Below are 27,091 nucleotides of genomic sequence, written 5' to 3'. Positions count from 1 at the left end.
GCAAAAAGTTGTAGATACAACTCACTGTATCTCAAAAGAAACAAAATTACAACTTTCTGGCCTCGATGTATCATAGTGAACAAAAGATATCGTTTATATGATTAATGTTCCAAGTCGGAAACCGAGCTTATATGGCCACTAGAGAAAATGTTTTAACACTAGGATGAATAATACTCCGTACAAAACTATATTCATTCCTAGCAGGCTAGCAGTATGCCTCTGATTAATGAATGCCAGATTGAAAGAGTATCACCATGTTGGTCAATCTGAATATCGGATCCACTAAAATTTCTGTCGAGTGATGGCAAAAATATCACTCCTTGGGTCTTTTGCTCATCGTCTTGCGTTTGTTCACATCAAGATATTTTTTCCTTAATCGAATAACTTTAGGAGTGACCTGCATGAAAAATATAGCATCAGTCAAGACTACCCAAAACTATATCCATCCTTATCAACCTCTATCTATGTATCCGATGGAACAAAAGATCTATACTTGTAACTTCAAGGACAAATATAATTATAATTGCATTTGAGGTGCTAGAAAAGGGGGGAAAAAGACAGGTATGAATATAGAAAACACCAATTCTCCTAAGAGACGGTCTTACAGTAATGCTAATGTGAGACCTCACATGATGGGTGGTTACTATTTTATTTTACCTTTTTTTTTTTTAGTTACTTTTCTAGTCTGTTTAATGATATATCTCACTTAATTTAGTGTGAGACGGTCTTTCAAGAGTCTTACTCTATGGAAAATAACGCTGACAAGCAGAGGCGAGGTGTAAAGGAAGAAAATTCTTCACTATATTGTTGCAACTCATTTTGTTAGGGAATAACACTCAGTGAACATTATGATAAATGTCATTATGGGTCATTCAAAAACAGCTTATGTATTTTAAAAGTACAATGTAAAATTGTGGTACATCAGGATTTCACTTACCTTGCTATTAAGCAGGAGCCTTTAAAACATTAAGATATTGTAGTATTAAGATGCGCTAATTAAGACTCCACCCCTCATGGTCAAAGATGGAAATCTTTTGAGTCACTGGAGTAATGTTTTCATGAGTGATGGCGGAAGACGGGTAGATATATGGATAATAATTTTCTGGACTGTTAACTTGCATATTTACTAGATTCTGAACGTTCGTGTATTTAAATAGTACACAATAACTGTAGCAAATGCCACCGTATCCATTGCCTATATCGATCAGATTCAATAAGAGATAAAAGGTAAAGCTTACCTCTATCAGTTCATCAGATGCCACATATCCTATTGCCTCTTCTAGTGTAATCTGTATTCAAGATCAGAGTCAGCAACGTGATACAAACATGGAACATTATTAAAGTGGTTGTTAGACAACTTTCATTTTTTTCACTTCGCCACCCACTGCCCTTTGAAGCATGAAACAATAAATGATAAAGGCTGCTTTACAAGAATTTTAAAGATGAATTTCGAGGCTTTGATGCACTTCCCCACCCACCTACTTTAGATCGACGAGGTGGCTAGGATTGAATCAGTAGGAACAGATCGTAAAATGTAAGATCCTACAAGTTAACTATAAAACATAATTACAGAGATAAGGTATGGTTGAATCTCATGTTTAAATCTCAAAACACTAATATAGAGAGTGGAACCCAAGAAATTTAAGGGAACTTTGTTTTTGTTTTTAATATGCTCTCCGTTTCATTACAAGCCGGAACCCTGACTCAAACGAGGGCAGGTTTCTTTTTATAGCGGGAAGGTTAGGAGGGTTTTAAGCAGCTGGCTTCCATGTAGCGACAGCTGCAGAGGATAGTCTCTAAAAGCTACAACCGTCTTTTCTTATTATTCTCCAGAAACATACAACGGTTTTGGCAATCACTATACTTACAGAGAACCCAAGTACTACCAAGACTGAGTCAAAGTTTAATAAATTGAAAAAAAAAAGTCTAATAAAACATGAAAACGTTCACATTAGTTATAGGATTAATCCAAACTATAGCTCACCTTCTCATATTAATCCGAATTTTATTTTTACTCAAGATAAACCTAATATCGATTCTTCGTCTCATAATAGACTACAATGACCGGCTAGCTGATAAATTGGTTAAATGCGCTCCCCTTAAGTAACCCCTCAAAAACTCCTTAGCTCAAGTGCCCAACCCTTCTCTCTCACCATCACTACCCCCACAACTGCCACCCACCATCCACCCACAACCAGCTATGCCCACCTAACAGAGCACCTTCATCCACCCCCAAAGCCACAATAACAACAGCACCCCAAATTAACACTTATCCCAAATTAAAATTGGCATTCACTTTCAAAATTATCAGAATTGTTTCAAGGCGACAACATTTGACGACCGCAACGAGAAAGAGGTCGACGATGGCCGGCGCGGCCAAGGAGAAACAGGGAAGGTAAGATACAATTCACGACAGCGTGTAGCCAATGGTGAGCCCTCGTTGGTGCGTATTTGTAGTGCTATGGCTTTGTTGGCGTCGGTTAATGGTGATGAATGGTGATGGTGATGAATCCGAGGTTAACGGCTGTGGTCAATAAATTAGGCTGATTTCCTAAGACTTTCACATCTTCATTCCCTTTTGTCTTCACTTCCCCACTTTAAGACCATTATACCAAACTACGGACTACAAATTTACAATCTTCAAATTTTACAAACACCCAAAACTCTACTCTATTTTATTCCATGTTGATGCGTACAGACGGAAGCGTTTGACATTTTTGTTGTTTTTGTGTTTTCTTTTTGTGTAAGAATAAAGGGGCATTTGCTATCGTTAGACCTATAACGATAACAATGAGGGAATTACTCGAAAATGCGTCAAGTAATTCGACTCAAACTCGGGATCACATCCGTTGTCTAAGGCAAGGTTCGAAACGCATCGACCTTAGGGGAGCCTTCTTACTCATGTGAACTACACGAAATAATAAGACGAGATTTAGAGATAACTTCTCAATTTTTAATTCAACAAGTGTGTGAAACAAGTACAAATGAAGGGTTTAAATAGGCCTAAACCACACGCCTAAATGCTCCTCATTGTGTGGTTTTTTTGTGCCCTTATTATTATGCCAACTATCCTAAAAATATCTAGCATGTTTATAACAAAAATCTAATTAAACTCTTATTGGAAATCCTAAACATTAATCCAAATTATAGGAAAATGCATAAACTAATTAACTAAGACTTTGAATGTTAAGATGCATGGAACCAAGCTCCTTATTCTTCCCCTTCAATCCGTGCGGTCCAAGGGTCCAAGGGACTGATTTTCGTGAATTTTGTGCGGTCCATGGGACAATTATATCGCGTATATTCGTTTTTAAATTTCCCACTCCGTCACCGCATCACATGTTTCATATTCCATCGATTAGAATCTGAGGTGCGTTACGGTTGTGGGTGGCTGTGGTGGTGAACGGCGGTGGAGAAGATGCTTATCACAGTGTGATGTTTGTGAGGGTTAAGCAAGGGTAGTGAGTACTGAGTACGGGGTGGAGTGGTGGGTATGAAGGTTAAGCTAGAGTAGTGATGGTGGAGGTAGGGGTGGTTGTTCCGGTGAGGAGGCGAAATATGGTTGTAATGATGTTGATTAAGATGGATGCTATGAGGTAATGTGAGGAGATTGATTGTTAATGGAGGAATAAGTGCTCTTTGAATGAAAAATGGTCCCACTTGGGGCGATTTTTACCGGATTTTACAGGTCAAAATTTATCCAATTGCAATATGAGAAGCAATAGTAGGGTTAAATGTGGGTTAAAACTTAAAATGAAGTTTTGATTATTTTAAGAAGACGGTCTATAGTAAGGATTATTGCTGTCAAATAATCCCTTGGTTATCTAACAATCTTTCACAAATAACATTTCAACAAAAAATAACTATATATAGAAGTATAAAAGTATGTTCAAAGTGATGTTTCGAAGACCACACAAACTCATAGATGCATCATGTGAAACGGAGGGAGTAGGTCAAAATTTACGTAAATGTTTGAAATGCAGTGAATTGTTTCAGTGATCCAAAAAGAAAATTGTACGAAATCCAAATAAACCAGTAATTACCAAAATACAACATAAGTTACCCATGTTCAATCTCTTACAATCAAACAAGGAAATGAAATTGTACACATAATCTGCTTTCTCCGCAGTGGCACACTTTCAGGAAAATTAACCATAGGAAAAAAAGACTGGAAAAGTCTAAGAAAGCTGCTAAACCAATATAATGATATTAACAATCACAACCTAAGAGAGCCCCTTCCCAACTTTTGCTTTGAGACACCTAGGAGTTACACCATGGTAACATGACAATTCCTCTACCCTAGTTTTTTCTTCGTGACAAGGCACAAAGCAATAAAAAAGTAAAGATGAACCACGATCTTTAAGTAAGATTGGAATATGAAAGAGTAAAATGAAATCTATACACTTGCTCGTTTGAAGGACAAAAAAAGAGTGATACGGACATCCTTTTGACTATTCTTCACACCTGTTTCTCCAACCCAAATACCTCCTTAGCTTTCATTTAAAAGGTTTTTACTTAAATTTTTATTACTTTTTACTTCTTTTTTTCATCTCTTCATACTTTTTCCGCCTATCGTGTTTGTTTTATCCTATTTTTTGCCATTGTTTCATTGTTTTCCCTGAACTCTCTCACTCATTGAACAATGAATCCTAAACCCTAAAATCACTATTAAAATACAACTCTCGCTAAATCGGAGGACCTTTTATTTTATCATAAACCTGGTTATGTCAATGAAATGTAAGGCACAAGTTTCAACACAAATTACAATTATATTTTTTTCTAAACCTTCGGAGACTTTTTGCAAATTCGCATACTTCTCGTTAGGGAACAGAAAATAATTTTACAGAAAGCAAGAGATAAGGGCATACAAGGCGAGGTGGAGTTAACTTCACGTTCTCATCCTTGTTAACTGTACGTATATTGGTAAGCTCTTTAGCTCGAACGGGATTCACCTATGACATGAAAGTCAATGTCAGTAACCTTTACGTCTCTAAAATATAATGTCATCATGGTAGATATCTAATAATTTAACAATAGAACAAACACTTATTCATACATCAAGATCCGTGTCACGAGAATTTTCCCCAATAATCATGCCATCGTAGGTCTGCACACAACAAAACAGTAGGTCAACAGAAGTTTACAAGCAAATGAAGGCACACCAAAAGGTTCTTGAAATGAAAGGTTCGTGAACAAATTTCAGAGACACTCGACTTTGTAAAGAGAAGATTTGAATTTCCCCTCTCCAAAGGAAGTGAGAGAGCACATTGACAAATATTGTAAGACAAAAAGGCCAATTTAAACCTCCTGCCCAGGGGATACAAATAGAGTTCCACGGGCTTCAAGACCCGTCAGTGCATGAGCTGTAGTTGATCCATGTCCCATCGACACCTGCATAAAAAATAAAATGAGAACCATATTCATGATGAGTTAATAACTAACCGGCACAATTTTGAATCCAGATGCTCCATAGTCCATACAGCTAAAGGAAACCGAACACTTGCTTAAATGTACAATCACCAAGAGCGAATTTTTATAAAGGGAATACAATTGAGATTTGAGTGATTTACTCGAGAAGAGTTGACGACTAGAGGAAAAGCAGCTTCAGTGAAAAGCTAAACAACTTTATTAGGATAGTTTTCATATATGCCTCAATCATGTTAACAGGATAAAGCCTTTTTTCTTTCAACAGGACTGTAACAGCGAAATCAATAATAGATCCCTACACTTAGATAATACTGGTAGGAAACAGAATACCACAAGTAAAAATGAAAGTCAGTTCGCTCCTTCAAGTCACATGTAAAGCACATGCATCAGTGATAAGGACAATGAATTTTCAAAATAGACAAGATATAACTGGATTGACAATGCATTTTAAACCTCAAGAGCTAACATAACTGAAACGGAAATACTAGAAGTAACATAAGAGAGGAATATACCAATACTCCTTTCCTCACATTCCCCAACGGACCACGATGCTTTCCATAAGCTATAAAAAGTAAGCATGAGACAGTTAGTAGAACACCAGAACCACAAGCATCAATAGAAACTCTAATGGGATGAGCCAAACAACCACTATCATGAAACGGGAAAAGGAAACAATTACTTGTGAAAAGGCAATGTGACAGAACTCAGAAGTAATACAGATAGTCAAACAAGATAGAGACACATCCTGATATATAGCAACACTAGTATTATCTGGTTCTATAAATGTTACTACATTATAACCCCTACACTTCAGTCAATAAGCCTATTTTTCGTTTATGTGAGGGTTTATTTAATGAAATGGAATACCATTCAAGAATCTATAAAACAGATGCAAAACAGACATTTTGCATGTTAGACAGATCATATGGGCTCTACCTGGGATATTGTTTTATTTTACTCAACAGGCGTCTAAGACTCCTGGTAGCAGTACTTATTTTGATACATAATAAACAATCAGCATACACTAGCAGGGGAGAAGTTCAATATATTGACTTGGAAGTAACAGTTATTCAGCTGGAGAGAATATACCTTTTGTTGGAGCAGCAATTTCTCTTGTACGACGGTCTTTTCCGTGTTTATTTGCAAAAACTGACCACTTTTTGGTAAATAATGATCATTTTTGGTTAACAATGGTGACCACTTTGAAAAAAATGGTCATTTTTTAGTCATAAAAAACGGTCACTATTTGCCCAAAAGTAATCACTAATTATCAAAAAGTTGTCACTTTTTTCTCGTCGAACGTACAAAGGTCTTACAATAGAATTTGTGTTGTTGGAGGGAGATGTGGATTATAACACGCTACTTTAGGTATAGTGAATTAGTACAACAACAACAACAACAACAGAGCCTTAATCCCAAAATGATTTGGGGTCGGCTGACATGAATCATCCTTTCGAACCGTCCATGGGCGAACGCACGCCTCAAAATGCGAATAAAAAAAAGGGAAGATGAAAAACAAAAAGGAAGAACGAAAATGTAATGGAAAGTCAAGGTAAACTTAGGGGTTTTAAAATCGAATTCCGTCTTTCTTTTATAAAAACTTAAAATTTAAATCGAGAGAAAAGATTAAAACGATTTTTAAAAACCGAAATAGAGTTAAGGATCCGGAATGAACCACGTAAAATCTATAAGAAAGTGGTTGGTGAAAAAGTGTAATAAAGGAGAGAAAAGTGATGTTCAAAATTTATGACTGAACTAGGAGGGAGGTTTTCCTTTTCCCCTAAAATCAAAGGACTTAACAAAGAAATGATGGAATAAAGTTCAACATATAACATCCCTAGACCAAACCCTTGGGGAAAGACCGAAAGACAAACTAGGATTAGCCCTTCAAAAAAAAATCGTTAAAAGGACTTTCGGAAACAAAAATCAATGTGCCAAAAAGGGGTTTCAAACATTAACTTCAACAAATACTCCGTAATTTTAAAACTTTTAAGACAAAAATACATTAGGTAGGATATCTGAACAAGGAAAACAAAAACTAAGGCTTGGCACCAAAATGATTCAGGGTCGCCTAACATGAATCAAAATATATGACCATCAAATCATCAATGTTAGGTGAAAAAACAATGGAACAATAGACCAGAGGAAAGACGCGACAGCACAGTGAATCAAGATAGGCTACAAAACTTATTATGAAGAGAAGGCAGTAGGGAAATTACATAACACATTGGAATCTTAAGCAGAGATTTAAATGGGGAGAGATAACTATGACCATGAATCAAGAGAAATGAAATGCAAAACATTGATGAAGATAACAAAGAGAATAAAATAAATAAATAAAAATAATGAGAAGTTGAGAACCTTAAAAAATGATTAAAAATGAAAAGAAAGAGGTTAAAAAAATAGCAAACGAAAGGTTAGGGGAAAAAAGTCAATCCCTATCACCCATATGAATCTTTCCTTCCATTCCTCCTCCAAAGCCACATTTTCTTCGATTCCAACTACCCATTAGACCCACTTTGCTTTCATATGGTTTTGGTCTTTCCCTACCTTTGATAATCATATTAGAAAATGAAGTAATATGTAGTTCAGTCCGTTTGTGAATGATCATGTAGTGATAACAGGGGAAGCACAAGTAAATTAAAAAAAATACTGCGGTAAACATACACTGGAATGCTCGGTGCATAAACCCTGTTCCACGTGTAACACTGAAAAACACGCTTCTATAGCCAACCAAGCCCCTGTAAATTAATCCAAAGGAATAGTGAAGAAGTAGATAGACATAAATACGTATCAAAAACAACCAATCAGATATATTAGGAAAATAACATTCTCGGTATTTCTTTGCGCCTTTAATGTAGCAAGACGTGGATAAGAGTTAAGACTACCGTGTCACTATTTATAGTCAAACTATGTCATGGTTAATGGCAGATGAAGATTGTGGTATATTAGGAAACCACCCATATTTTGTAAAATTTGTAAAAGCTAACATGGCGTGACTACAAGCAATATTAAGATTGTCATATTCATATTGTGTCCAAGGTTGGATTCAGCTGTAATTCAAGATTATGGTATGCTTCTCGCCTAAAACGAAGCATTATGCAACAGTGCATGATTATCCACAATCACACATATCTAATGCTTCCAAGAATTGTCAATTGCAGAGCTTAATGATATTTAAATGGCACGTAAATGCACCAGAAAAGAACTAAATCCAAACACCAGATATGATTCACAAACCGGTAAGCATCCTTAAACCTGTAAGTATCTAAGAGAACCATGTTGCTGCAATGGATTAACTGATGCTACTTATTTAAAAAGATATATATAGTTGAAGGTTAGCCAATGCTGCAGTTGCAGATTTATGAAAACCTGTTACAGCACAGGTTTCACATATTGTCAATTATAGAATAACATATGGCAACGGATTTCTGCTCTGCACCCATGGACCCATCTCAATCTCAAAATTGTAAGAACACACAACACCTATACACAGGATCCTGACAGTGTTGGGTTTCGTTAGTTCACCGAGGGTTCAGAGAGTAGGCCATCTGTATTGTTACAAGTCTACAGTTAATGAGGAGCCTATGAAGTCCACAAAAAACATGGACGCCTTTTGGAATCGTTTGTCATAAAACAGAAGAAAATACCATCTAAATTGCAGTGCTAAACTTCTCCAATACACTATATTATTAACCGGGGGCGCATTTCAAGTATAAGCACATCCTAAGAAGTATAAATTTCGTAGTTCAAATAGCTCCTTGTTTTCTGATGTTTCCTTGGTTCGTTAAATAGAATTTCCAATCCCAAGGAAGAACAAAACCAACAGTATTAGGCGACTATAATCCACAAAAGGAATTTTCAGAATTGTATTACCAATTTAATTACAATTATGCTGAACCCGTAATATGCCTAAGAAATACGGAGGCAGCAAAGAGCGACACACGTAGAAATTGGCAGCAGAATAATAGAAGAGTGACAAACCTTGAGGGGCATGTCAGTAACATTCTTGTCCTGCCAACATGACCAGGCACAGGACCCATATCACAAACTTCGCCTCGTCTGTGAGACAAGGCCTCCATTACCATGCCTACATGCTCCTCGTCAACCTGGAATAATAGGCCACGAAAAACAAAATAGATATAGATAAAAAAAATGTCCAAAGCAGAATCCATTTATGAAGAAAAAAAAGTAGATTCACCTCTACAGTCACTTCCTCCAATGGTTCAAGCTTTTCACCTTTTTCAACTTTGTACCTAGTATAGCACAACCATCCGTTAAGACATCCATACAAAAGACAATTATTTAACATTGAAACACATGATTGCTGATATGTACACATATATTCTGAACTTTTACAAAGCATAAAGTGTCGTAACAAAGAGACACTCTAAGACACATGCAAAACTTTGTACAACATATACTTCCAGCAAATCCGACGTCAAAAGATCAAATTGTAGTCACATAATAAACGCATGCTATGGACCTTACATGACTTTAGGTGGCGATACAGACAACTCAAAGCCTTCACGCCTCATGTTCTCAATTAAGATACCTGTGTTCATAGTATAGACGGCAAAAGTTAGGAAAAAAATATATAAAATTAACTCCGACTCTATATACATTTTTCCCGCCACCATTTAATGATCACTTGCCTAATTTGCTGAGGCCTTATCATTAATTATTCTGTTTCTCCGAAGCCTTTCCTTAAAAGCATGCTTTTATTTTTTTCACATGATCTTAAAAAGCATGCAGTAAGTACGAAAAATAGAGCATTTGATTATTGAAAGTGTTTACATGATTCGCCAGTTTGTTGGTAAGACAAAAAGTTGTGCTATAACCTATAGAATTCATAATTTATCAAACAAATATTTGATCATTATATTGATTGTACAGAACTACAAGAAATAAATAAAGAGACAATGTTCAGCATTTGAAAGGAATCTTGAGGAAGACGCATCAAAACTTTAAGATACAAGTAATAGTCAACTTTGATGGATAGAGCTAAGTATACCAAAACAAAATTACATTTCGCTCTAACCCCAAAAATACATTAAAAAACATCTTTGTATTAAGGTCCTCAGAAAAATAATCCACAGATCCAACAGATATTTTAAATTCCGTTTTCACGAATATGACACAATGTTCTGCCTAAATATTACCTTACTCTTTTAAAATGACAAATTTACTCATTTACTGTACTAAGGTCACTCACTATAAACTACGAGTATATAGATATTTAAAATATGACAGTTGTGAGCAAGTATAGTCTATCTTGCCATTCCTCAAGACCAAAAGATGCCAAGTAAAAGTAGAGCCAACATGGATCTTACCTAGTTGAAGCTCTCCCCTACCCTGCACCTCATACGATTCGGATAGTCCGGGTATCACGTTAATAGCAAGATTTGTCTCTGCCTCTGCCATCAACCGTTCTCCAATTTTTCCACCAGTCAACTATGCAAGCAAACAAGAACAAAAAGGTCACTTCGAAGAAATTAAATAACCATTGTTCTGGGAAAAAAAATTGTGTAAATCAAAAATACACCAAGAAACCAGATATAATATTTCTAGTATCACAGGCAAAGTGAACCAGGAACACAGCGATATGATGTTATTTCTTTCAACGAAACCAGATATAATATTTCTAGCATGCAATACTGGAGAAAAATAAGGTCTTACACTGACGCACTCTGTAAATACCAACATTGAGAGAACAATATAGATATTAAACAAGACGCTTTAACCAGGGATGTAGAACCAAAACCCTGAAAGCAGGTTCGACAGAGCAGTAGAGTGTTCTACCTAGAAATACAGTTGGGATAAAAAAGTGAAACATTTGAAGACATGACAAGCATTTATTGTTGAGGGTTTTGAAGAACCACTAAACTAACCAGCATAGCAGTCAACTTTGCTGGTGTTTCGTTTGGAGGAACATACAGAAATGAACAGACCATCTCTAAGCTTTTCACATCACTGAATCAATAACCAAGGCTACATCACGAGTGTGAGAATTTGAACAGACAGACAAGGTTAACACAATACAGGTGACACTACTTGCCGTATTCCAGCCTATGTTACTCCGACACTTCACTTAACTGCCGTGTCGCGTGTCAGACACGTTTCGGTGTCCGACACGACACGACACATCGACACTTCAATTTAGACCACAAAACAGGAAAATTCACCCCAAATAGCCGTGTCCGACACGCCGACACGTGTCAGCGTGTCTGAGGAACACAGAATTTCCAGCCAGGTCCCTCTAACTTAGTTTTGCAGCTTACCTAGATAAGTTAAGGATTTCAGGAGTGCCTACACTACAAGGAATATTCATTACTATCTCGTATACCCGTGTCTGACACTTGAAACAATAATCAAGGCCAAAAAGATAACTAGAAGGCTTTGTACAAATAGCCGAGTCAAACACTTGAAGTCTTGAACATGCACCCAAGTTGGATACACCTCTACGTTACACGGTTCGGGGTTCGGTGGTGCGAACTACGAACTGGTTCGTTCGAACCCAAACTGGAGCTGTTCGCGTACTAGGTCGCCTGAGTTCGCGGCCTAGCTCGGTGGAATGAGCGATCTCAGTGATATAGTGTAATAAGGAAGAGGAATACCTGGGCGCCATTGAAGAAGCTCAAAGGGAAGAGAGGCAAGTGGTTAAGTTTATGGGGAGTTGAAATAATATAATTTTTTATCTTGGTGTTTTCTAGAATGAAAAGTGACTGATGAGTGATAATAGGTGATAGGTGATAGTAATTTATTTCTTTTAAAAATACGTGGAGCCGGTTTGTATTTTTTACTTTTACTTTATATTGGACAGCTGTGAACAATAAATTTAATACTTCCCTCCCACGGTCCCACCTAATAACTTCAACAGACTATTGTTAAACATGATGCTTCATTTTTATTTTATTTTACTTTTTATTGAAAATATCATGTATTTTTCAAATAATTTCTTCTAAACTGAAATTTGTCCAACTTAAGAATACCCCTCTCGAACTGGGTTCGAAATAGGTAGCGTTTTCCGAACTCGAACCCGTATTTCGAACCGGACCAAACCCCGAACCATGTAACCTAGATACGCCTAAAACTACTATAGATACATTCCCATGAACTTCTGTAGTATTTTTGGTCTAAAATGAACAACTGTTTTACCCACTCCAGTTCAACCAAACAGTCCTATTTTTCCTCCACAGTGATAAGGGGCTATAATATCTACAATTTTAATTATAAACCAGCTCCCCAAACATGTACAAAATTTGGCCAAGTGTCACCTATGTTACTAGGAATATTCCCACACAATTAAACATGCTTATACAGAAAAGTCAAGGTTTTTCAGGATTGTCTGTGTTACTAGGAATATTCACACTCCCTCGCGCACCCATGTCAAACAAACTTCAATCCTCTATATACTAAGGGAATAAGAATTCTCAAAGGTTTTCCCTCCAAAATGCATTCACCTAAATAAGGAAACATGTGGGACTTTCTTTCATTAGTCTATTATCTTTCCATTAAAAAATATAATCTTATAATTACACTATAATATTTTCATTAAACTCAAAATCATGATCTTTAAATTAGAACAATAAAATTGGTACAAAATTATAGATCATAAATTGTTAAATCTTTCATTAATGCAGTAACTATTACTCCCTCCATTCAACTCTAAATGGTACTTCCTCCGTTCCATTGAATTGTTTACGTTTGCTTTTTGGGCACTATTCATATGTGAGAAGAATTTTCAATTCAACTTCTAACGTATAATATAAAAGATAGTCATGTGAGATCTTGTTTAAATTGTCTTACCCAGTGCATTATTAATATCAAATTTTTATAATTTTTAATGATATGTAAGTAAAGATATGAACAACAGAAAACAAGTATTGGCATACGTGCATAAAGCAAACGTAAACTATCATATGAAACGGAGAAAGTAGTTATCTTTTTTGTACACTATTCACAACCAAGAAGAATCTTCTCATTTCCTCCCAATATATAAGATAAAATATATTAATGTGGGATCTTATTTTATTCGTCTTTAGGAGTACATCTAAAATATCAAACTTCTATAATTTTTACGAATGTGTAACTAAAGATATTTACAAAGTAAAACTCGCGTTGGCAAACGTGAAAAAGTGATAAGTACCATTTGGAGTTGAATGGAGGGAGTACTATAAAGAATGGCTTGACACATACCAACTCCGTATAAACAAAACTGTAAACTGATATTATTAGCTTAAAAATCATTAAAATATTTGGAGAAAATTTATAAAATGAAATCATTAGTTGTGGGTTTCATTAAAATACACATTTCATAACTTTACTCTCTTTGATTAGTTTTCCATTTCAATATTTTTGTTTCATATCAAAATGCAATGGGGTGAAATATTAAAAATTAATGAGGTGTCGATTTTAAATCTATAAGTAATACCCTAAAAAATAAAAACTCTATATGTACCGCGCATGCATTGCGCGGGATCAATACTAGTTAAGATCGTAAGGAATTTTAGAAATAGACAAGTCAAACACTTGAACATGCACCCAAGTTGGATGCTCCTAACCAAGCCTGAGAAACGTAGGCAAAGTCCAAAAATCCAGAAAAGTTCCTACTTTTTCCCAGAGATTTATCTTTCTCAGTTTCTCGGAAAAAGAAATTACAAACACCTTTAGTTCATAAAAATACAACAGAAATTAAGTGAAATAATTTCTCACTGATGATGAAAAAAACTAAAATTTTGAAAAGTCTGAACTCAAGAAACAAGTTACCAAAGAGATATGAAGACAAAGTCTAGAAAACATGAAAGAGTGTCTTTTCGTATATGGGCATGACTTATAGGGCGTATCTTTTTACACGGGTGTAACCTAGACCTGTCAAACGGGTCGGGCGGGTCGGGTCCCGGGTCGGGTCATACGGGTCGGGTCAAATACGGGTCGGGTCATACGGGTCACGGGTCGGGTTAGGGTCAGAATACGGGTCAAGAAATAATTTTTAACGCCTTTTTTACACGATTTTTTTAATTTAAAAAATATATTTTTAAAAATTAAAATATGTTTAAAATTATTATTTTAGTCATATTCATCATATACAATAACTATATTGATATAATTATTAAAATAAAGGTTTTTTAATAATTATTTTATTATTAAATATTATAAAAGTTATATAAAATTGACCTTTTAGTTGAATTTTTAATTTTAAGTAATAAAAAAAATAATTTTTTAACTATATTTTTAAATATAATATATAAATAATAATATTTTTAATAAAATTCATGATTTTCCCTTGACCCAACGGGTCGACCCGCTCGGGTCGGGTCTTGACCCTAAAATAACGGGTTATTTCGGGTTCGGGTCAAACAGGTCGCGGGTCGAAAAACCGGGTTTGTAACCCTAAGAAAACGGGTCGGGTCGGGTCGGGTTTTCGGGTCGGGTCGAGTTTTGACAGGTCTAGTGTAACCCCTTGGTATCTTTGTGTAGTCAGACATTACCTCTAAGATGCCATTTTGTACATGGGCGTCGCCCCTTGGTGTCCCTTATTAAAACCATATCTTACTTATAAAAAAAACACAAAGTGTTCTATTATTGAAAGTAAATTTGTGTAATTCCAACAAGAAAATTAAGAAACATTTGCAAATGTCAAGGAATTCAACACACATTATCCCTTGAGATTCAAGGAGAGAGACACGAAGTCATGGACTGCGACAATCAGAAGTCAGAGCACAACCATGCTCCAAAGGATCCAATTATTCTCCCTCCTCCCAGCATTTAAAAAAAAAAAAGATCACTGATATGACTGAAATGGCAGATAGTGTAAATTTGAGGATGTAATTACTTACATGAACACCATCTTTACCGGCCAATGGGGAATCATTGACACCAAAAGTCATTGAAATGGTCGGAGGATCCAACTCTACTGTCGGAAGGGTCTCCATGACCTGAACCATGCAATAACATAATGGAATGAATACCAATTGAAACAGAAAGCATGACATGCCATGGAAAATAGATGAGCAACACACAACACAGAAAAGTAGACAAGGAAACAGTTTACAAAGTAAAAAAAAACATTGCTATCACCTCAACAAGACAACAAGGATCAATACCATCTGCAGCAATAGAAGTAGTGCCTTAGTCCCAAAAAATTTTGGGCAGGCTAACATAAAACCTCTAAAATGATTAATAACGTCTAAATCATACTCCCTCCTATTCAATCGATTCTTTACGTTTCCTTTTTTTTTTTTGTGAGAAAAATTTTGAATAGGCGTACAGAATAAGTTGGGAGAGAGAAGCGATGTAAATAAAACAGGGCAGAAATGGAAAGAAATGCAACAGTTGAAGTAACAAACTTCCCTATACATAATAGTTAAAAAACGCCAGACAGCTGGACTTTGAAGGCATACTATAATATATTAAAGCTACGAAGTCAGGCTTCAAGTTTCACTTTTGACCTAAAAGTGAATAAGAAAACACTATGATTGGTTATCCACAAACTTGTTCATACAATTGCACCTATTAATTGAACTGCCTGCCATAGCACTAATGTTAAAATCCAAGACAATATCATGAGATACAGAACCAGGATACTAAGATTTTAAGACGGTTTTGGGGCACACTTAAAGTTATTCATCGACTAAGAATGAAAAATAAAGTCGATTTTTCATGAAGGATATTGTCTAATATCTAGCTTTGTTACTTCCGATGAGGATTACCCTCATGGTGGTGTAATTTGTTATTCAATCAAATTACTGTTATGAGGAATGCACAAGGCGTATTTCTGATCAAAAGAGAAAAAGTTCTACAACTCAATACCTCCTATCTTCTGTTAAGTTTTACATCACTTAAGAAAATGTGTATCATCTATGTTTACTCGTATGAAGAAAGGGTCGGATCAAAAGTCTGGTGCAGTCCAATGTAGGACAATTCAGAACATAAAGGTGAATTTTGTTTTAAAATTAGACCTCTCCAGAGAACAAAGAAATTCCCTTCCTTATCATTATCAGCAAGTCCAGTAAGAATCACTCTTAGAAAGTAGTCTCATTTGATTGAATAGTTGACCCAGCCCCCCCGTCTTCGCTCAATGGATCCAAAACATCCATGCTGCTGCGCCCTTAATTGAAAAAGGAAATTCATGAAATTCATTTTGCCCGAATAACTCAATTTTCATCCATGAACTATTTGTGTCAATGGATGAGTTCGATATTTGGATATTATTTGTATTCATAATTTGGAAGAAAGAATACGCTGCTGCAGCTGGACTTCGATCCTTGGCTCTGAACTGAATCATTTCTGTTCCATTCCTAAGTCCCTGAATATATGAAGTCGATTGGGCCGTCCCACCTACCAGAACGACCGGAAATGACTTCTCTTACCCTGTAGGTATTATTTTTTTGTTTCCACTAAAAACGAACAAATCGCAATTCCAAGAAATTATAGAATCAGTTTTCAGCCAAATCACATCGCGGCGACTGTTTCTGTCATGCCGTAGCCGTCAAACTTACAGATTTGTGAGTCAGGGCCACTCATCCAATAACAATAGCGCTTATTCGCGTGGGTATACTGTCAGAGGCTACAACTTGCCATTTGTTGTCCCATAAGAATGCCAAGATATTTGAGTTGACACAAATCTTTCAGAGTTGACTAGACTGACCAATTCTCAGTGTTTCTCCATCTGTATCACTTTCGTCATTCCCACTCCCACACCTTGCCAGACTTTTTTAGGTTTTCTCCTTTTTTTTTAACTGACGGAAATTCAATGATTACAAATTTTCCTTCATTAACCATGGGAACTTTTAAGCTGACACACAGAAAGTCTTCGCTCTCATGCAATATTCTCTGACTTTGGTAATTGAACCTTAGGTTTAAAATTAATCCAAACATCAGATAAGCCCTCTATCTTTGTAATTGAGTTGCTGCGTGATGCACTTGCAATGATCAAAACTGTTTTAAAAAGCACAAAGTACTGTGCGATTTCCATATGTTTTCTTCTAGTTCTTTATATGCCTTTCTTTTTGCCCAATTATACTACGATTTTAATTTATCTACGTGTTCACCCTCTTTAAAACCCAAAAAAGTGGCAATGTTGCACAAATTTATGTTGAAAATACAAATATGTTTACAAACATAGTGCGCCTCATGTGCACGAGGCAAACACCTTCATCTTGCCCGTCCTCAGGGGCTAGGGGCCCTTTTGGCTAAGTGGGCATCATGCCTTTCTGCATTAACGGATGCTAAAGCTAAATTCAGGTGACAAAGCACCCAAAGGCTACAGTGCTCAGCAGGCATTTATGATGAAAATAACCCTTTATTTGGATGGATGGATTTGGAGGGAAAGGGATAGGGACAAATTCCCTGTTTTGGTTAGCAAGTTCGGTTGGACGGATCTTGAGGGGGGAAAAGAGGAATCCATTCTTCCAACTCCCAAGTCCCACCTACACGCCCAAGTAAAATCCCTCTAGGCTCTAAGCCTCTAGCACAGGCACCATCTTCCCTCTGCTTCCCTTTCTTTCCATGCCCTCCATTCCCTTCTCCCCTCTAGTAAACGTGTATCCGAACACAATGTAAGAGTATCCACACACAAGAACAGTTTTTAATTGTTTTAAGTCATGACAGTCAACACACAAAAGGTTCACCACACACTGAATGAAGTTGAAATTATTTATTTATGTAGACCCAACTATTCATGGCAATGCCCAGAGTTGTCATATTAGAGTTTAGAGAATGTAATAATGAGTTCATTACCTCATTCGTTTCTTCTTTATGGAGCAAATGGGAATATGAAAATACAGAAAAATAATGATTAAATCGATCATAATTTCAAGTAGACACTCTGTTCTGAGACATACACAAATAAGCATTATTTGCTTGCATAAAAAAACATCAGCATTATCTATTTCCAGCACAAATCAGAAAAACAGAGCAAAAATGTTGAGACACAAGGCCTGGCCCATCAAAATGATTGCCAGATTCAAAAGCAACTTAGTGAGTTTACCAACCTCAGTATTTGCAACAGTATGCCCAATAGACGGAGTTGCCAATCCTGCTATGCAAACAATATCACCAGCTCCAGCGCTTTCGACAACAGCCATGTTTGTGCCTTTCTTTTTCATCAGTTTCACAACCTAGAATGCAAAGGTTAGAAACAATATATGACAAATGAGGCTAAGTCTCATAATCGCATATGAATGCTGGAACATGGAGCTCCCAAACAAAAATGAACGAGCGAATTTAACCAGCTACACTAATGGAGCCAGACTCAGTACTTTGGTTGTTGATAATGATAGATTGAAGCAAAATGGCTCACTAAAGCCGTTGCACTTCTTTCTATTGGGATGCAGAAGTTCTTCGACGCAATTCTTGACGCAATATTGATCTTGAGTCATTTTGAAACAGCCTCTCTATGTTGCTAACACAGGGGTAAGGCAGCGTACATCCAAACCCCTTTACCCCGCAATTTACGGGAATCATTGAGGCACTGGGGTAATGTTGTTATTGTACACTTCTTTCTTCAAATATTATGGTAAAAATATTCAGAACATACACAGATATGAAGTACTTAGAAAACATGATTCAAAAGAAAGAACTCTGCATGAAATAATGACCACAATAAAGATAAAGAGAAGGCGTGATGATACATAAAAAGTATTCTCTGATAACAAATTAATAACATTATTTGCTTCAAAAATAACACTTGCTTCAAAAACATGATTGTGTGCTTGTATTAATAGGAAGTTTATAGTTATCCATTGCTACTAAAACATAGGTTTCAACATGCTGAACTCTGCAGAATCCTCTTCTTATACGTTCTATGACACGAACGAAACAGAAAGAAACGATTATGTTTGAGAGTACTAATTTGCACTTATCAACCTACAGATAACCCTCGATCATATAAGTGAGTAAGTGACAGACCAATCTGCATATAATGGACCATCAAAAAGCATATAAACAGAATAACCTTTCCTTCTTCAATCTTTTGTACTCCTGCATCAGTACCACGCAAACCGTGTACTTTGTCACCAACGCGGACAATACCAGAATGCACACGACCAGACAATATTCTTCCAAGATAGGCATCTTTCTCCATCATCGAGACCTAAAAAAGGCTGTCAAACTTCGTTTTCAAAGCTATTTAACTATGCAAATGCCAACTAAGCAAAATAAAAAAGAAAAACACATAAAAACGGAAATCCCTGACTGTAGCCTCAATATATGTAAACTCACTACACAACTAAGCCATATCAAAGATCGAAAAAGTTCAGGTTAACATATTTTATATATTTCACACACACTTCTCAAATCATCTACTGTTCTTTCGATTCTCTTTTTATCAAAGAGAGCACATGACAGAAAAAGAAAACTATACATACCATAGCGGCTATGGTATCTACAGATATCAATAACATTCTTCAAAGGTTAAATCTGGCTTTACAAAAGTCAACGGTTGAGATTGACAGATTAAGCTTTCAGAAGTCTAATCGTGATTACTAGATTCGTAATTCCACCGATTCGAATTCATAATACGAATAGGCGATTCGCTCAAAATAGAGAGCATAATTCGATAAAATTATAACCAAACACCATACTTCGATGTAATCCGAATTCGTAATTCGCGATTCGTTAGGCAATTAGGCGAATCCGGTAACCCAAGTCTGATCCTGATCCCTAGCTGTCTATCATCTCTTTTATATCTACGGAGCAAAGTCCAAATTCAGATAAAATACTGCATAGATTGAAAACCTATATACTAACCAGCATCTGGAAAGGAGAATCCAGGCTTGCTGTTGGAGAAGGAACGTGTCTGACTATAGTATCAAGGAGCTCAGACATATTTTTGGCATCATTGGGGGGGCTTTTGGTGTAGTTTAATGACGCCCACCCTTCTTTAGCTGAAGCATAAAGAACAGGAAAATCCAACTGTTCCTCTAAAAGAACAGGAAAATTCATCACACGGTTAAGTTGGCAACAAAAAAAAGATTTAATAGCAATAGTAGGCAGGCCTCTCATTTGGACAACACACCTGATGCTCCAAGGTTAGCAAAAAGATCAAACACCAGGCTCTCTACTTCATCACATCTCTCCTCAGATACTGAGCAGGCAACGTTCAAGTGGAAACATTGACAAATTAGTAAAGGAATATAAAATGCACAAAACAACTTTACATATTCTTCAATAACTCAAAAGTTGACAAATACTATTGCGAACATTTTGTTGCAAAATTTGAGATACTATGGTCTAAAGACAGAAATATCTGAGTGCCTCGGCTCAAATGTTTAGTAGCAATACTACAAATTGAACAAATCAGCTGAAGTTCTCAACCATTAATCAAAACTTGCTACAATCCATGATCATGAATCACGTTTTGTGACACATCCGATGCATCATTGACCATTATTTTGTCTCAAATAATATTACATTTATTACTTCTATAGCTTCCTGACATAATTAACTAGATTTTGATAATCAAAACATGCTACAATCCATGATCATGAATCACGTTTTGTGACACATCCGATGCATCATTGACCATTATTTTGTCTCAAATAATATTACATTTATTACTTCTATAGCTTCCTGACATAATTAACTAGATTTTGATAGGGAGTATACAGATACTTCTTTGAACGTGGTTATTTATGCATCCCTACCTAGCAAGGAAGGTCAGATCTAGCAAATACATATGGTGAGGAGCCAAAGGTTTGGGGTGAACTTATAAAGTTCTAAGATGAAAAATCACCCCAAAACCTTGAATCTCAACATATCAAAATGCAAGTCCTATACTCCTATGTTACTCAGACTGTCGGACTCTTCCAAGATTCAAATTTTAAGACAAGAGAGCTCTATCCTAAAACTAGGATACAAGTAGGACACGCCTTAAAAACAGAAAGCTATTGTCAAAAATCATACTCTAGGCTTCATATACCCTTCCCTTCCTCTACTTCATGTAATATTGTCTTTACAGAGAAGGGTCAAATTGGTAAGTGTCTGGTATCAGTTCCACACCCAAAGATCCCGTATCTCCATATCCCTAAGTGTCGAAATGAGTATGGCTCAAAAATTGGAAAGTCGAAGTATCATCGGCTGCAACCTATCATAAGAATGTACGACGGCTTTGTACCTTATTAATATTAAAATGTGGTCTCAAGAAAAACTAACAGAGCAAAGTTTTTTTCTTAGAACATGAGAATTTTCTCCTCTAGAACATAATAATACAAACTGCAAAGCTCACCTGAAGGCTTATCCACCTTGTTCAATAGGAGTATAGGACGCAACCCATATTTCAAAGCTTTTGCCAAAACAAACTTAGTTTGGGCAAGTGGACCTTCACCAGCATCAACAACTAAAATTGCACCCTCTACCATACCGACAACTCGTTCAACCTATTTATCAGAAGTAAAAAGTAAATGGTTACTATAAACATTAGTTGCAACCAGACAGAAAATATTAAGGTTACACATGCAACAAAAGATTATCTACACAACATGAACTGGATGAAGGATAGAGAAGCGAGGGAATAGAATTTTACTCCCTCCATAATAACACGGTAGTCCTTTATTTTTTTTGCATGTTTCCGGTAAGAATATCATATAACCAAAATAATCAAGAAACAGCTGCAATTAGAAGTGACTTGATTAAAATTTAATCCAAACACCCCCACCACTAACAACCACAGGCCCAACAGGCCAAACGCTACCACCGCCCACAACCTAAACACCTCCACCGGACCACCACACAACCTAACACAGCTGACCATTTTCCACAACCCCAACACCTATGCCATCCACAACCAATCAATTGCCCGACCCTCTTGATTTCAATCAGCCGCAACACAGCCAACACATCAGCCCTCGTCGCTCTCCTCTTCCTCTCGTGATTCTTGACCGCCTCATTGGTTTGTTGTCAACCAACTTTGAATGCCATCAAGCCCTATTTTGACTACAACTTTTATCTCTCAGAACACTCATGTGGGAAGCAGATTTGAGTTTAGGGAATGGAGGGAGGTGGGGGTTTTGAGTTGGAAGTGTTTGAATTAGTGCATCAGTAGCTTTGTTGTTTGAGTTATTCCATGTTTAGTTTGTTAATTAATCCCCATGTTTGTAGGAGTTTGTTTTAGACTAGCTGTTAGTGCCTTAGTGGCATAAGTTTAGGGTTAGTTGCTGAGTTTTAGCTAGGAAGTTGCTACTTTATCTGTTTTTCAGTTACCAAGTTTCTGTATTTAAGCACATTGCAGTTAGTCAATCAAATCATCTTTCTCTTCCAAAACATTTTCTACTTCTTTAAAATCTCCAACAAACTGGTAATCAGAGCTATTTTTCTTGAGGGATCTGTGAGTTAGCAAATAAAAAACCTACAAAAAAACCTTCAACTTTCTTGATTCAATCCACAAAATGGATTCTGAAACACCATTTACATCACTAACACCAGCAGTGTTTAGTGGTGAAAATTATCAAATGTGGGCAGCTAGAATGGAGGCCCATTTAGAGGCAAATGACCTTTGAGAGGCTGTTCAGGAGGACTACGAAGTCCCTCCTTTAACGGCCAATCCAACCATGGATCAACTGAAGAGTCATACAACGAAGAAAACAAGGAAGTCGAGGGCGAAAGCTACCCTGTTTGCTGCTGTCTCTTGAAGATATTTTCACAAGAATCATGACCAAGAAATCAGCATTTGAAGTCTGGAACTACCTCAAAGAAGAATATGAAGGCGATGAAAGACTTAAAGGAATGCAAGTGTTGAATTTGGTTCGTGAGTTTGAGATGCAGAAAATGGAGTCAGAGACAATCAAGGAGTACACGGATAAGCTTCTTTGCATTGCTAACAAAATAAGGTTGCTTGGTTCAGAATTTTCTGACTCGAGAATTGTTCAGAAAATTCTAGTAACCGTTCCTGAAAGATTTGATGCTAATATATCCTCCTTGGAAAGTAGTAGAGATCTGTCAAAAATTACTTTGGCAGAACTCAGTAGTGCTTTACTAGCACAAGAGCAAAGAAGGTTACAAGGTTACTGTGAAATGAAGGTTCCATTGAAGGAGCAACGCAGGCTAAGTTACACATAAAAGAAGGAGAGAAAAACAAGAAGAATAGTAGTTCTAAGAAGAGTTTCAACTCACGCAATGCGTCTGGCAGTGGTAGTAGCAAAGAGTTTCCTCCCTGCAATCATTGCGGCAAAAAGGGTCATCCCCCTGCTAAGTGTTGGAGGAGACCTAATGTAAAGTGTGCGAAGTGCAACAAACTTGGACATCATGAAAGAATCTGCAAAAGCAATTTTCAGCAGAAAAATGATGCCCAAGTAGCAAGTGAACACGAGGAGGAGCAATTGTTCGTTGCAATGTTCTTTTGCCTCTGAGATTTCAAAAATTTCGTGATTTCAAAAATTTTGTCAAGATAACCAAGCCTACAGCAATGTTCTTTTGCCTCTGAGATATAATGTGAACGACACTTAAACCCTATGTGCCTCTTTTTCAGTGTGGTTGTAGATAGCGTTCTTCATTTTATTAAAAATCAATTGGAAAGCTCGGGTGTCCATGTAAGGGACCAAGGGTCAACGAAAACAATCTCTCAATCATTCATGGGAAAGGTTCTGTATGTCCATCTTAGACCGCTGGTCCCGATCACAGTATGAGTCTTTGGAGGCTATGTTGCTCGGAGTCTTCAATACTACCTCACATACCCGTGTCGGACACGGGTAGGACACTCGGACACTTCATTTTAGACCAAAAACATGAATTTTTTTAATAAAATAGATGAATCCGACACTTGGACACGTACCTGTGTCGGATACTTGTGACCGAGTCCGAGCAACATAGTTTGGAGGTTTGAAGGTAAAAACAAAGACATGTGTCGGATACTTGTGACCGAGTCCGAGCAACATAGTTTGGAGGTTTGAAGGTAAAAACAAAGACATACAAGCTCACCATAGACTGAGCTACTTTCTAATTTAAAGGTTTGAGAGGCATATACTAAGAACCAATAGTAACATACCTCCCCACCAAAGTCTGCGTGTCCAGGTGTATCTACCATGTTCAGCTCATTCTCCTTCCATTGAACAGAAGTAACCTGCTCACACAGAGAATTTATCAAACCCTTGCTCTATTAGAGACCATACATCAACCACAGCTACAAAAAACATATTGCTTGGCAAAAAGCAAGGGGTCGCCTTTCGTTTGTTTTTCTAGAGATAGAGATAGAGATAGATAGAGAGAGAGAGAGAGAGAGAGAGAGAGAGAGAGAGAGAGAGAGAGAGGAATCATAGGAATCATGCTTTCAGTTTCACAAAGTAGCATATCATAAATTCAGTCATCCGAAAACACCAAGGAAGTCAAAATATACATTAGATCAAGAAACCATGGCGATGAGTCAATGCCAATAGATAACATGATATAGTCAACAAATTTGTGCAACTCTCTCCAACTAGCAAAGGATTTAAAGGAGTAAGAAAAGATGAATCCCTTCTCCCTCCCTCCGTTACCTTCCCTTACATTTCAATAAGAGAGCATTGTAAATAAAACATGTAACAAATTCTAGTGAAGCGCCAAATGGAATGTCCTTCAAAGTAGAAACGTTCAACAACTCAAATTGAAAAATGGATACTTTCTTCAATCTAAAAATGGCAACATTTGAAAATTAATGGTTAATCGACTCAACTTTGACAATTAAGTATTAACATTCAAAAAGATTTTAGAGCAAAAGCTCCCTTCATTCAGAAAAGAAAAAGAAAAGAGCTTTCACACTACCCCTCAGTTATCTTCTCAAGAATAACAAAAAGAATAGCTCACTTCTAACTACAACACTCACTTAAACACGATCAAACACGACGGAGCAGAAGGGCTAGCAGGGACTTCGAAGCGAAAATAAAAAATGATTTCTAAGACAATTTCTTAGTTCGCCCCATAAATTTCCAATCTACACTTATTCCCCGAACTTCAAATCCTAAAGCCCGCCACCAACGAAGAAAGCTACAATTATCTATGATGCAATGATAAATATGTTTTGCTGGAACCAATTGGCCGTCAAAACAAGATAGAGCTGAAAAAAATGTTGTTCATTGGATTGTAATCATCTATTAAAATATCTCTCTCAAAGAATAAAAAAAGTAAGAAGTAGACCTTAGAAGAGATAGTGATACCGCGCTCGCGTTCAAGGTTAATAGAATCCATGGCGCGTTCATGGGGGATATCAGCGCCGCACTGTCGGAGAAGGCGGTCCATGAGAGTTGTCTTACCATGATCGACGTGGGCGATAACGGCGACGTTGCGGAGTCGCGCGGGATCGAGGAATGACGTCGGTGGTGCGGCGGCAGCGGCGATGGAGGCGACGGAGTAGTGGCGGAGATAGTAGGGGGACAAGTAGGGTTTTGATTTGGTGGCGGTGGAGAAAAGGGATCGAAGGAGGGGCCCACTTAGCATTTTTGTGGTTGATTTGAGGAACAGATTGGGGGAAATGTGGTGGTGGTGGTTGGGGTTGGGGTTGGGGGGTGCGGGGAGCTAAAACCCTTGAGTTATTCAATCCAGGGTTTTAGAAGGCGGAATGGTTTACGACCTAAACTTGTCCTCTTGTAGACGTGCTTACTCCCTCAATTATTTTTTTTTTTTTTTTTTTTAAATCAACCTATAACACCCTTTCGAATGCGGAAGGTACAAAAAAATCAATGATTTTTCAAGACACGGGAAACAAACATAATAAAAGGGCAATTAAAAAAAAACTCTCCCCTAACAAAGAATAAATAAATGATAAACTAAAAAAAATACTGACATCGTAAACTCACATACCACAAACTCACCGACCAAACTCGGAAAGAAACTGGAATGACAAGCGTGCGGAAGATAACTAGCACGGCTGAACCCCCAAAAAAACCTGATGACGGGATCAAAGGCAGAGTTTGTTCCCCAATAACAAGTAGGTTTCCAAGATGAAGAAGGGGACTAATTGGCGTTGTGCTTAAAAAAACACTATAATGAAAAATTTCAGATTTAGAAGAAAAGATTTTCAGATTTTAGAAGAAATCCAAAAAAAATTCCAACCACATTTCTATCATCAACAAAATGAAATATTGTTCTTAAATTCTTGAAATTATCCTTCTTTAATCAAGACATAGGACTATGATAAACTCTCCTAGGCTAAAATGGAGAGTAAATCAAATTCTAGTCCAATGTTGTCAGGATCGGGATTCTACTTTGAATCGATGGGGAAGGCCGGATCGAATCGGTAGAATTGGATCGTAGAATCGCAAGATTCTACAAACTCACTAAATATAATTTTTTTTACTGGTAAAAACATATAATTGAAAATCAAAACACTTATTTATTAATATTTATTCATAAAATATTGGTAATTAATTATTCTAGTATCATTGTATGAACAACTTTCACGAAACTTGGTGATGGGGCATATTCTGCACCCGCTGACCGAGTCAACACATTGAGCAAGGTCAAAGATATCCACAAGCAACTCAACGACTTAGAACTGACTGACTGGACGCGGCTGTCGGCACATGCTGTTGTGCCTCGGCTAGGACAACTAGCCAGCCGGGGCACATATCCGCGAACTCATATCCAAGACCCCTCGGCGGCGAGTCAACAGTGCCCGCCGGCCTGCCATGGGTCCATCGGCCGAGGGTAGCTTAGTCTTTCCACCTGCTAGCCACTTGGCCACTACGTGACAAAA

The 27,091-nt window shown here is 37.0% G+C and overlaps 1 protein-coding gene across 1 annotated transcript; it reads right to left on the bottom strand.

Moving 5' to 3' along the window:
* LOC141633970 (uncharacterized) lies at positions 1 to 25,952 on the bottom strand. Its single transcript, XM_074446315.1, has 19 exons — positions 25,534 to 25,952; positions 24,410 to 24,484; positions 21,656 to 21,806; positions 20,447 to 20,515; positions 20,179 to 20,351; positions 19,385 to 19,522; positions 18,423 to 18,548; positions 15,267 to 15,365; positions 10,761 to 10,881; positions 9,919 to 9,982; positions 9,629 to 9,683; positions 9,412 to 9,536; positions 8,095 to 8,168; positions 5,940 to 5,989; positions 5,305 to 5,391; positions 5,057 to 5,107; positions 4,869 to 4,952; positions 1,239 to 1,289; positions 1 to 397 (listed from the first exon to the last, which is right to left on the bottom strand). Exons 1-19 carry the CDS (start codon positions 25,831 to 25,833, stop codon positions 314 to 316), a joined length of 1,977 nt encoding a protein of 658 aa, XP_074302416.1. The 5' UTR covers positions 25,834 to 25,952; the 3' UTR covers positions 1 to 313.
* Between the last annotated feature and the right edge of the window lie 1,139 nt (positions 25,953 to 27,091).

This window comes from Silene latifolia, chromosome Y (genome assembly GCF_048544455.1).
Source record: "Silene latifolia isolate original U9 population chromosome Y, ASM4854445v1, whole genome shotgun sequence".
Lineage (NCBI taxonomy): Eukaryota > Viridiplantae > Streptophyta > Magnoliopsida > Caryophyllales > Caryophyllaceae > Silene > Silene latifolia.
The sequence above is the reverse complement of the archived record's forward strand: the minus strand, read 5'-3'. Positions and strand labels throughout refer to the sequence as shown.